Source organism: Lithobates pipiens, unplaced genomic scaffold, assembly GCF_037356315.1.
Source record: "Lithobates pipiens isolate NorthernLeopardFrog02 unplaced genomic scaffold, aLitPip1_a1.2 Scaffold_25, whole genome shotgun sequence".
NCBI classification, from domain to species: Eukaryota; Metazoa; Chordata; class Amphibia; order Anura; family Ranidae; genus Lithobates; species Lithobates pipiens.
The window spans coordinates 9,152,923-9,166,037 of NW_027507787.1; the positions used below are offsets into that span (position 1 = coordinate 9,152,923).

The following is a 13,115-nucleotide window of genomic DNA, read 5'->3' on the forward strand; positions in this document are numbered from 1 at the left end:
GGGTGTCATTTGTGGTATACACATGCCATGTGAGAGAAATAACCTATTACATTGAAAATTTTGTGAGAAAAAAAAAAAAAAAAAAAAAAATCTTCATTTTGCAAAGAATTGTGGGAAAAAGATGACAACATCAAAAACCTCACCATGCATCTTAGTAAATACCTTGGCATGTCTACTTTCAAAAAAGGGGTCATTTGGGGGGTATTTGTACTTTCCTGACTTGTTCGGGTTGCAAGAAATGAGATAGACCACCAGTACATCAGATGTGATCAATTTTGTGCGATTCGCACCACAGCTTGTAGACTCTCTAACTTTCACAAAGACCAAATAATATCCAATAATTTGGGTTATTTTTACCAAAGATATGTAGCAGTATAAATTGTGGCCAAAATTTATGAAAAAAAAAATTATAAATTTGCAAAATTTTATCACAGAAACAAAGAAATATGCTTTTTTTTCAAGATTTTCGGTCTTTTTTCATTTATAGCGCAAAAAATAAAAACCCCAGAGGTGATCAAATACCACCAAAAGAAAGCTCTATTTGTGGGAAAAAAAGGACACAAAATTCATTTGGGTACAGTGTTGCATGACTGAGTAATTGTCATTCAAAGTGTGAGAGCACCAAAAGCTGAAAATTGGTCTGGTCAGGAAGGGTGTTTAAGTGCCCAGTAAGCAAGTGGTTAAATGACCCATCTATAATCTATAGTACTACAGCTGACCCTCTGGCTACATACAGTATCTTACAAAAGTGAGTACACCCCTCACATTTTTGTAAATATTTTATTATATCTTTACATGTGACAGCACTAAAGAAATTACACTTTGCTGCACTGTGAAGTAGTGAGTGTACAGCTTGTGTAAGTGTATATTTGCTGTCCCCTCAAAATTATTCACACAGCCAATAATGTTTAAACCACTGGCAACAAAAGTAAGTACACCCCTAAAGGAAAACGTCCAAATTGGGCCCAAAGTGTCAATATTTTGTGTGCCCACTATTATTTTCCAGCACTGCCTTAACCCTCTTGGGCATGGAGTTCACCAGAGCTTCACAGGTTGCCACTAGAGTCCTCTTCCACTCCTCCATGATGACATCACAGAGCTGGTGGATGTTAGAGACCTTGCGCTCCTCCACCTTCCATTTGAGGATTCCCCATAGATGCTCAATAGGGTTTAGGTCTGGAGACATGCTTGGCCAGTCATCACCTTTACCCTCAGCTTCTGTAGCAAGGCAGTGGTCATCTTGAAGGTGTGTTTGGGGTCGATATGTTGGAATGTTGCCCTGCGGCCCATTCTCCCAAGGGAGCAGATCATGCTCTGCTTCAGTATGTCACAGTACATGTTGGCATTAATGGTTCCTTCAATTAACTGCATCACCCCAGTGCTGGTGTTCTATCAAATAGTGCCCGCGCATGCGTAGAATGAAAGGCCATGCCAGCTGATTTCAAATCAGCTGGCGTGACGTCGTAGGAGGCTTTCTACAGGAGATACAATTTTTACCGGCAAAAGTTAAAGCTATGCAAATAGCGGAGGGACACCGTAGTTGTCAGATTGAGCCTCGCTGTCGCAGGGAGGGTTGTGGGTGTGTTGAAGGCCGGGTTTTGTCTGTGTTGCAACCAGCCCTTAGACACAAGCAAACACACAACACACCAAACCCACCCTGCAACACAGACAGAACCAGACCTTGAGCACACTGTAAAACCGTGCCACAACAGTGAAGCCCAATATGACAAATACAGTGTCCCTCCGCTGTTTGCATATCATTCAATTGTGCCTGTCAAATGGTATTTCCCATTGAAAAAAAGCCTCTTACAATGTGCGCTTGCTCTATGGTAACATCACACCAGCTGATTGGGAAATCAGCTGGAGTGCCCTTCCATTCCTCGCATGCGTGGGCACTTTTCAACAGAACACTAGCAGCACACATGCAGCCCCAGATCATAACACTTCCACCACCATGCTTGACTGTAGGCAAGACACACTTATCTTTGTACTCCTCACCTGGTTGCTGCCCCACGCGCTTGACACCATTTGTACCAAAAAAGTTTATCTTGGTCTCATAAAACCACAGGATATGGTTTCAGTAATCCATGTCCTTAGTCTGCTCGTCACACCCTACGCATATGGGATGGCCTCAAATACTCCAGTAACTTGCTTTCTGCACATTTCCCCTTTGGCGGGCAATCCTCTTTTCGCCAGGCCTAAAATCACCAGCGGCCTTCTTTTGGTGAACCCAATGGGGTTTTACCTCATCCTCTTTGCTTATAGAAAGGGAAAAAAGTTATCCCGTGGCTCACCTTCAGAGAAAGCTTCCAAGCATCCTCCACTAAATTATTCCGGTACACTCAACTTCGCTACTGGGTTAATTCTCTCATAAGTGTCAAAAATCTACCCCCCTTCCTGACTGTCTTTGAAAACATTTGCGGTCACATGCCCGTAGCGCTTAACCACTTGCCACCCACCCTATAACAGAAACACGGCGGCAAAGTGGTTTAAAAATCCTGACCGGACGCAATAGGATCAGTCTGACACCCCGCAACTACGATCTCGGTAAAGAGTCTCCGATGGAGACTCTTTACCACGTGATCAGCAGTGTCCAATCACGGCTGATCACAGTGTAAATAGGAAGAGCCGTTGATCGGCTTTTCCTCACTCGCGTCTGTCAGAAGGTGTTTAAGTGCCCGGTATTGAAGTGGTTAAACAGATTTCTATACTTGCACCATGACGGTCTTTTTTTTCTCCTGTTGAGCACGACTACATGGCGAGGTGAGAAGCAGATTTAAAGGCTCACAAAACTGAGGAAGTATGGTCCCAGACTTGGTCCACCACTGCGACTTGCAATATTAGGCCTCGTGCACATGGGACGTTAAAATAACATTATAAAACGCCATTAGCTTTGCAGTGAGTTTTCAATGGATCAAAAACTTTAAATGCTGGTGAGCCGCGTTTTTAAGCGTTTATCAGCGTTTGACAGTGTTTTTACAGCTGAAAACAGTTGAAAAATTCCTCTCAGAACCCACTAGTTTTAGGGGTTTTTTTTAAAAGCCAAAAACCGACCCAGCCAAAAGCTGCTGGACACATAGGATAACATGATGGGGAGTTTATTGACTGTAAATAAAACGCCTCAAGTCAAAAATAGCTGCTGGTAAAAACGTCCCCTATGCATAAGACCTTAATGTCACGACTCTAGGACTCACAAATAAAGTCCTGACCAGGTGGTATATGGTACCTACCAGACAGACTCGCTCCCATAATCCCTAGGCATTCGGGTTTGTCTTCCTCTACAAACTATTTGGGGTTCATCTATCCAAAGACCCATGGTTCGCACTTCTACACTTCAAACCTCAACAAAAATAAATTCAAACTGCAACATTATGTACTCTTGGACTCTAAACTGACAAATCGCTAAAACTTGGAAGAAGCCGCTCACTTACTTCTCCGAAGTTGAAGCTAGGCTGGGTGGCTTTTATATCAATAAACATTTGACTAGCAACATTACCAAAAGCCACAGGAAATTCGATAAGCTCTGGAACCTTGGACTGCCCATCAACACCCTCAACTTCTTCCATGAAGGTTGACTTTTTTCACCCCGTCCCATTAACCTTGTGCCACGAGGGGTCCCCCCTCCCCCTTCCTTTTCCTCTTCTCTTCTCTAGGACGGATCTTACTCTTTTTTTCCTATTCTCTATCCCCATCTTTTACACCTGTTCTGCCTTCTCTTCCTACATTCCCCCACTCCTTTTTCTTGGTTGACTGTATCGGTCTACTTGCCCCACAAGTATGATGTGACTTTTGAGATCAACTCATTGTGCAGATTTAATACTCTTCACATCTTGGGTAAGCTCCAGAAACAATGTCACATCTTTACTGTTCGCTCTACAGTGCTTATTGGATGCCAGTTTGACATAAATGTTGATCCATAAATTTGGCTTATTCTCTTTGTACACACAATGTGAAATGCTTGATCTGTACCACGTTTAAATTAATAAATACATTGAACAAAAAAAATAAAAAAAATCAAAGTTTTAAAGTGGAACTGAACTCATTGTATAACAGACTGTGAGCATGCAGGCTATTATAGCAGAAGAGACATGCAACGTCGCCAATAAAATACACCCCTCTGCATGCTGTGCCCTGCATCATGTAAACTGAGCAGCTTACATCAACAGCATGGTCCCTGCATGCTGGGATAACTGACTCTTGCGCATGCACAGGAATGAAGTCATCCTGCGCCAGGCAATGGAGGTGCCTGACAACCAGCACCCAGGGAGATGCCAGGGGCGGCGAGGGAAGCAAATTGTTAGAGGGGAGGTAAGTACCTTTAGTTCTGCTTTTAAAGTGGTTGTAAACATTTACAAACCACTTTGACCTACAGGTAAGCCTAGATTAAGGCTTACCTGTAGGTCCAAGAAATATGTCCTAAACCTACACAGTTTAGGAGACATTTACGAAAAAAAATTCACAGCTGTCTACGGCGCATGCGCCGTGGACAGTGCCGTGCAGGCGCACTATTGGCGTTAGCGGCATGCCGCTGCTAACGGCGATAAGCCGTTAGTGGCAGCTCCCGCGCGCATGCGCGGGAGTGACGTCATTGCTGCTTCGGCGCTGTGAGTGGCTGGAGCAACGATGCCCGGAAGGAGCTGGACACTCCGGACTACAGAGGACAGCGGTGACATCGCTGGCTCCTGTGTCAGGTAAGTGACACATAATAGGCTACTATGCAATGCAATGCATAGTAGCCCATTATGCTTTACCTTTGCAGGGAGACAAAGGAAGTAAACCCATCAGGGCACTGGGAGTTTTCGAATTTGTACATGCACTCAGATGAAGGGCAACATCAAACAAGGTCAATAGCCCAGATGAACAAGTCCAAGATCATTTTCATTATTGGTAAATAATTTTCAGGGGCAAGACCAACCCCTCCCTCCCTCTTTAGGCTAGGTTCACACTGCTGTCAACTGATTTTGATTTGTGGTTCTATGTGGTTTGTATAGTATATAGCAGTGATTCTCAACCAGGGTCCCGTGGTTGTAGGGGTTCCTTTAGCATTGGGCCATTTCTGCCTCTCAGATAAGTTACCACCGACACCATTGATCTTTTTAGCCATCTATAAGGAGGTAAATCTTCCCAATGACCACAAGTGTAAGGACCATTCTTCCCACTGACCATCACACTGTTGTGTCATGAGTTGTAGATTTCTCATTTTTATCAGGGGTTCCCTGAGACCGGAAAACGAATTGAAGGGTTCCTCTGTGTTGAAAAGTTTGAGAAAGGCTGGTCTATGGGGTCAAATCGTACTATAAAATTGCACCAAACTAGCACAGGGCCCTTTTGCAAAATCGCGCTGTGCTGCATTGATGTGAACAGGCACCATTGAAAGCAATGTGATTCCAACTGACATGCGATTTTATTCGACTCAAGTCACATCTAAAACTGCACTAGTGTGAGCAGAGCCTTTATCAGAGCTACAAGAATAATAGTCATTATACTGAAAATGATTATTATTAGGAAAACATAGTCAATATAGTGAAATATGGTGTCTAAATATTAGTATACAGGATTTTTATAGCGCCAACAGTTTGCACAGTGTTTTACAATATAAACAAATATGAGCGAAAATGTATGTCTTTTTTTTTGCCTATATTTGAATATTTTGAGCAAAGCAGAACTTACCTGGCGAGTCATGCTTGAAGTGGTAGTCCTGACTTTAAACATTAGAACAAAAGGAAAATATGTGTTGTCCAGTATATCAGGAACGGGGTTCTTTGTCCACCACAACAGAGGTACAGTCCATGGTACTTCCACCAAGAAGGTCTTTGGCCAAGTGATGTGAGGAAGTATGTGAGCGGGTAGAACTACGGAAAATATTCATTGATAGGCACTAGGCCAAAGGCCTGTGCTCTATTGTTATCACACCAAGATAAGATTGTACCAGTATGAATTCCAAGTGGACTGTGGCTAGAGAAGGGAATTCTTGCTGAGAGCACCGCAGCGAGCGATCCTGGAGCTCATACACAAACCTGCATATCTGGCTCTGCTGACTTTATACTTGGAGGTGACTCCGGCAGTAGGCTATCCTCCTCCTATCAGGGTGTAACAATGTATGTATTAACAGTGACTTACTACTCTGAGCAGCAGGAAACTGGTTTCGTTAGGCAATTGTCTTCAACCCAAAAGCTGAAATTCAAGTACTGGGAAGCTAGGAAGCTACAAATGTCACCTGAGCAACCAGAGAAACTTCCCCCTCCGCTGTGGCTGATTTTCCCTTACTGTAGCAAAAAATCCAACAAACCACAAGCTATGCTGCGACACCGTGAGGGTCATGTCTGCTGTGTACAAACAGCATGGAAGTGCAATTTTTGCTTTTCCATTTTTCTGTTCATTTAGCGTTAGATTTTAATGTCCTTTTCTGATCATGTAACCAATTATGTTTGTGTTTTTGATTAAATTTATGTCTGTCCATGTATGTTTCACCTCTCCAAGTAACTTTGATTATCTACTAATTTGCAAATTAATGATATGTGCTGCCAGCAGGGGTTTATACACTATATACAGTGCCTTGCAAAAGTAATCACCCCCTTAGCTTTTTACTGTGAGGTTGAAAAAAAAAAGACACAGGTCCAACCCGTGTGTGATTATATGCCAGTATTACATTGTATATCCCTGTATGTTGCGGTCGTTCAGGTGCTTATCTAATAGTTTCTTGAAACTATCAATGCCCCTCGCTGAGACCACCGCCTGTGGAAGGGAATTCCACATCCTTGCCGCTTTTACAGTAAAGAACCCTCTACATAGTTTAAGGTTAAACCTCTTTTCTTCTAATTTTAATGAGTGGCCATGAGTCTGGTTAAACTCCCTTCTGCAAAAGAGTTTTATCCCTATTGTGGGGTCACCAGTACGGTATTTGCATATTGAAATCATATTCCCTCTCAAGCGTCTCTTCTCCAGAAAGAATAAGTTCAGACCTCGCAACCTTTCCTCATAACTAATATCCTCCAGACCCTTTATTAGCTTTGTTGCCCTTCTTTGTACTCGCTCCATTTCCAGTACATCCTTCCTAAGGACTGGTGCCCAGAACTGGACAGCATACTCCAGGTGCGGCCGGACCAGAGTCTTGTAGAGCGGGAGAATTATTGTTTTATCTCTGGAGTTAATCCCCTTTTTAATGCATGACAATATTCTGTTTGCTTTGTTAGCAGCAGCTTGGCATTGCATGCCATTGCTGAGCCTATCTACTTGGACCCCCAGGTCCTTTTCCATCCTAGATTCCCCCAGAGGTTCTCCCCCTAGTGTATAGATTGCATTCATATTTTCGCCACCCAAATGCATTATTTTACATTTTTCTACATTGAACCTCATTTGCCATGTAGTTGCCCACCCCATTAAATTTGTTCTTTTTCAAGGTTTACACATCCTGCGGAGAAGTTATTGCCCTGCTTACCCCATCCTCCAAGTCATTTATGAATAAATAAATAGGATTGGTCCCAGCACAGAACCCTGGGGGACCCCCACTACCCCCCCCCCCCCCCCACCGACCATTCCGAGTACTCCCCATTTATCACCACCCTCTGAACTCGCCTTTGTTACATTACAGCCCTTAGTTCAGTTCAGTTTTTTCATCTGAATTATATGTGATGGATCAGAACACAATAGTCTAAGTTGGTGAAGTAAAATTAGAAAAATATATACATAAAACGACTTTTCTGAAATAAAGTAAAAAAAAAAAAAAAATGATAATTGGCATGTGCGTATGTATTCACTCCCTTTGTTATGAAGCCCATAAAAGGCTCTGGTGCAGCCAATTACCTTCAGAAGTCACATAATTAGTGAAATGATGGCCACCTGTGTTACATAATCTGTCATTACATGTACACACCTTTTCAAAAGTCCCCAGAGGCTGCAACACCTAAGCAAGAGGCACCACTAACCAAACACTGCCATGAAGACCAAGGAACTCTCCAAACAAGTAAGGGACAATGTTGTTGAGAAGTACAAGTCAGGGTTAGGTTATAAAAAAAAAAATACCCAAATCTTTGATGATCCCTAGGAGCACCATCAAATCTATCATAACCAAATAGAAAGAACATGGCACAACAGCAAACCCGCCAAGAGACGGCTGCACACCAAAACTCATGGACCGGGCAAGGAGGGCATTAATCAGAGAACCAAAAGGTAACCCTGGAGGAGCTACAGAGCCCGGTCATTCCAGCCACAAGCATCCACGGATTCTTGGCACTGGAATCCAATGGCCGCATTTAAAAGCGGAAAAGTTTTGTTCAGCTGTAAAGGCAGAATTTTTTTTATTTTAATGCATTCTTCTGTGTGTAGCAGCCTCCCCAGCATCCCTAAGCCCTTGTACACACGGTCGGAAAATGTCCGATCGGATCGCATTGTCAGATAATCCAACATCGTGTATGCTCCATTGGAGTGCTTGGTTATAAAATTCAAAGCAGTTGGAGAGCTTGGCTATAAAATTTTCCGACAACATCATCCGATCGGACCTTGTCCGATCGTTTGTAGAGAATTCCAATCGGACAAAGTGCCACGCATGCTCAGATCAAATTACGAGACCAAAGCTATTGGCTACTAGCCTGAACGTAGTCCCGTCGTAACGAATGAACGTCATCACGTTCTGAGCGATCGGATTTTCCGACAACTTTGTCCTACCGTGTGTATGCAACACCAATTTCGGAAAAAATCCGTCTGAAAAAATCCGACGGATTTTGTTGTCGGAATGTCCGACCGTGTGTACAAGGGCTAATACTTACCTGAGGCCCATCTCTGGGAATCGCAAGGAAGAAGAGAAAAGAAGAAGGCAGCGGCGACAGAAGACCGGCCAACGCTAGTAAAAGAGGTATAAGAAGATAGCAGAGGCCCGGCAAGAAGAGCCGTAGAGCGGGACAAGACCCCGAAGTCGAAAGAAGACCCCTGGACAACAGCGAGGAAGAAGAAAGCTGGGCTCCACCCCAGGAGTCCGGCGAGAAGACCCCCCAAGACGGAAGAAGAGAAGACCACTGGAGCCGTCTAATAAATTATTTTAAAAACTTGTGTTGTGTTTTTTTATTTACACTTTTTCCCTCAGGTGAATGGGTAGGGGTACATCATACCCCATACTCATTCACATAGGGTGGGGGGCCAGTATCTGGGGACCCCCTTATTAAAGGGGGCTCCCGGATTCCGATAAGCCCCCCGCCAGCAGACCCCCCGACAACCAAACAGCCAGGGTTGTAGGGAAGAGGCCCTTGTCCTTATCAACATGGGGATAAGGTGCTCTGGGATGGGGGGCCGCAGGGGCCCCCCCTTCCCCAAAGCACCCCCCATGTTGAGGGCACGCGGCCTGGTACGGCTCAGGAGGGGGGCGCTCGCCCGTCGCCACCCCCTTTCCTGACCGGCCAGGCTGCATGCTCGGATAAGGATCTGCTATGGACTTTGGGGGGACCCCCACGCCATTTTTTTCGGCGTAGGGGTTCCCATTAAAATCCATACCAGGTGACGGGGGCCAGCGAGGTGTCAACCTCGCCGATGGAGGCAGTGACATTGACTTCCTTCGCTAGTCCCGTCTACCTGGAGTCACGTTCAAAACAAACAGACTTTTATCGTTGTGTGGGCAGGTCCATTCATTTCAAAAGTCCGGTGGACTAGCACACAGACGGCCAGATTTTGAGTCAAAACTTCTTTATAAGTCCGCCGGGGCCCACACACAGGCAGATTGTGTGTACGCGGCATTACGGGCGTACTCACTTTTGTTGCCAGCACTTTAGACATTAATGGCTGTGTGTTAAGTTATTTTGAGGAGACAGGCAGACTGTTTTACAAGCTGTACACTCACTACTTTACATTGTAGCAAAGTGTATTTTCTTCAGCGTTGTCACACAAAAAGGTATAATAAAATATTTACAAAAATGTGAGGGGTGTACTCACTTTTGTGAGATACTGAACGAACAATGTTGTAGTACAAGTGCCTGCCTGAGTACAGATTGACTGGATAGTTTAGGTAGGTCCCCATATTACAAACAGTCGTTTTGGGAAATATAAATTTCACTTTTTGGGGTGGGGGGGGGGGGGTGGCAAACAAACCACCTGCTTCCCCCCCCCCCCCCAATTTGGTCGGTCCATCAGTCAAGACTCCCACCCCCTCCTCCATCGCTCACCTGTCCGTCCTGCCACCAGCCCCGCACTTACCCAATATAGGTCGCGAACAGCTTCCCCTCTGCGTCTCCTCCTCCTCGGCGGTGTAAGGATTGAGGTATGTTGAAACAAAATGGCTGACCGTATGTCATACTAAATACATGTATTTTTCTATCCTTCTCTGTAAAATAAGGATTCGTCATCTTTAGTCACGTACGCATAAGGAGAGGCCGCATCAGCCCTAAAAAAGCAGTCTACGCCCAGAAGATTGTCTTATCAGCTGATAACACCCGGAGAATTGTCTTTACTTTGAAAATGTTGTTTTTTTTACATTTGCTGATGTTTGCCCTTTTCTGTCTATAAAAGATGTAATAAAGAAGCCTCAGAGCCACAGTCAGTCAGAGACAGTCAGAGTTAACGACGGACTTCTGAGCAGAAATACTGAATATCTCCGTGTCTCTTTGCTCGGATAAGAACTCTAACTAACAATTGGGAAACGGTAACATAACCTGACAAATAGGTGACTTGTTGAGGTCACACCTAACATTTCTGGCGCCGCGAACACGGACTCGCTGAAGAAACTACAAGAGGCGAACGAACATAAGGACGGAACAAAGAGGCTGGGCACATCAAAGAACCACAGACAAATCCTGCGCAGGTAAGAAAAGCTTTATTTTCTTATAAACTCTGTGCTTCTTAGATTTGTGCCCACCTGATCTGTCTGAATTGTTCTTCAGGTAAACACCAACCTCTGTAGTACGCGGGTCTTGAACTTAATATTTTGGCTTATGTTACCGTTGTTTCTTGTCTGTCTACTTGTCATCTGTCTGTTGTGAATGAGATAAGCCCTGTTTGTATGGTGTGAATTGAAACATATATCATCCCAATGGGTAACGGAATGCGCCCTTAACTCGTAAGAGTACTTTGGGGGTCCGACACTTAAGTTTGATATACGCTTTTTGATTCATGAGCCTAAAAACGGGTTGAAAGTATAAGTCCTGACTGCCTCAATAAAGCAGGAATAAGAAACGAATGCTGAGAGATTCCATGGTAATGGGAAGGGAAATAAAGGTCTCCACAAAGTCCCGGAGACCTAGTCATATGTGTTTGGCCACCAAAAGGGAATGCTTGTATATGTTGTAGCCGTCAGTCTGGTCATAATATTTGTCAGTTGGCTAGCATATAAAGTAATTCGATCTCATATAGGAGAGGTTTTTAGTATTTTGGCACCCTAGGAGGAGAAGGCAACGAGACACTTAGTAAGTGATCCAAACGCCACCTAGGCAGGACTGTCAAAATGGGCCAGACACATGGTAAACCCCAGGAAGAATCTCAGAAATGTTATGCTGTTAAAGACATAATTACAATGTTGTATGGGAAGGATAAGGCACAGGGCACAAATAGGATTCTCAAGAAATTGGGGATGGATGGAGAAAATGGATTAAGTGTAGAAGGTTGGGAAGAAATAAAGAAAGACAGACAGGGAGAGATATTGCAGAACAGATGGGTATCACAAATACGATGTTTAATTAAGGTTTCCAACAGGGCTAAAGAGGAGGGATGGGAGTATTGTCAGGAAAAGGGTGGATGGGATATGAAGGTCCGACACAAAAGTCTTCCTTCTGCTCCCGGCGATAGGGTAAATACGGGAGATACTCCACCTCCTTATAACACTACCACACCAGGTAATGAAAGACCAAAACTTTATCCTTCCTTAAGAGGAAGAGGATGGGTATGCCGAGTATGCGGTATCCAGAACCCAGACTGGGCACAGGAATGTGTACATTGCGGCGCTCAAAGACCAGAGCCCGTAGCTCCAGTCCATAGTCGGACTAGGGTAATACAAGTAAATAATCCAAATGCGGGTCAAGCAGGACAGCCACCTACAGTGACCCGACAAGTCGTTCTGAGGACATGGACACCTTGGTCGGCTGACACTCTTATGGCATTAATACAGAATGCTCCTGATCCCGTAGCAAAACCTGCCGCATTCTGTAGATTCGTGACACAATTACTAGACACACATGAAGCAACTTGGCAAGATGGGGAAGATATATGTAGACATAAAATGACACTAACGATGTTTAATCAATTTATGAATGAAATTGCTCCACATAGACCACAAGGGGATCCTACCACAGATCCGCCAGGAGTACATCCTCGTCATATAGACTCTAGACCCCTGTTTATTGCTCAGTTACGAGAATTTTGCCAAGGGAAACAGCAGGAAAGGGGTTCGACAGCGCCCATAAAACAGGCCCCAGGTCAGACTGTTACAGAATTTTACCTCAACATGGAAAGCATGATGGCTGACGAAGGTCTAGATTTAGCCTTACCCGTCACCATTAGGGCTTTCAATCGACAGTTTATGGAAGGACTAGTACCCCAAATAGGTGACAAACTGAAGGCATGTACTCCCGAATGGAGAGCCATACGGGACAGAGGAACATTGTTGCAGAAAGCACAAGGCATAGAGGCTGATTTAGCAGAAACTAAACCCAGAAGGACACCGGGAGTTAACACTGTTGCCCGGGTCAATGAAGGAGGGAATTCCTCCCGTAAACCTCTTACCTGTTATTACTGCAACAAGGTGGGACATATAAAAAGAGACTGTAGGAAAAGGATAAAAGACGAACAGGAAGGAAACACGGACAGAGACACGAGGGACTACAGACAGAGGCGTACCAATGATAGGGACGATCCGACCGCATGACTTGCCCCAGTCCTAGCTGAATCAGAGAACAAAATGCTCCACATGTTGATGAAGGTGGAAGGTAAACATATTCCTTGTTTGGTTGACACAGGAGCGTCACGCAGTCTGTTGTCTGATTCAGTAGTCCCTCCACACATGACGTCCCGTGACACCATACCCATAAGTGGTTATGACGGACTCCTGACTGATGCCCCGCTGACTAAACCTTAAAAAGGTAAAAATAGGGGGAATGGCTACCACCTGACACTTGTGTATTGTTGCAATATGTAGATAACCT

The 13,115-nt window shown here is 44.4% G+C and overlaps 2 protein-coding genes across 3 annotated transcripts in view; one reads left to right on the forward strand and one right to left on the reverse strand.

Annotated features, from left to right (window-relative positions):
* Positions 1-13,115, forward strand: part of LOC143930085 (dual specificity protein phosphatase 13A-like) — a 190,289-nt gene that overhangs the window by 120,870 nt on the left and 56,304 nt on the right. The window lies entirely within an intron of this gene.
* The window catches only part of SAMD8 (sterile alpha motif domain containing 8), an 87,464-nt gene that overhangs the window by 53,204 nt on the left and 21,145 nt on the right, over positions 1-13,115 (reverse strand). Inside the window, exon 1 of one of the 2 annotated variants that reach the window (XM_077454028.1) lies at positions 5,671-6,180. The exons of the other annotated variant lie outside the window; for it this stretch is intronic. Coding sequence (XP_077310154.1) covers positions 5,671-5,712 — 42 coding nt within the window. The 5' untranslated portion in view covers positions 5,713-6,180. Of the gene's footprint in view, positions 1-5,670; positions 6,181-13,115 lie in introns of those variants that run through there. 2 annotated transcript variants of the gene reach the window in all.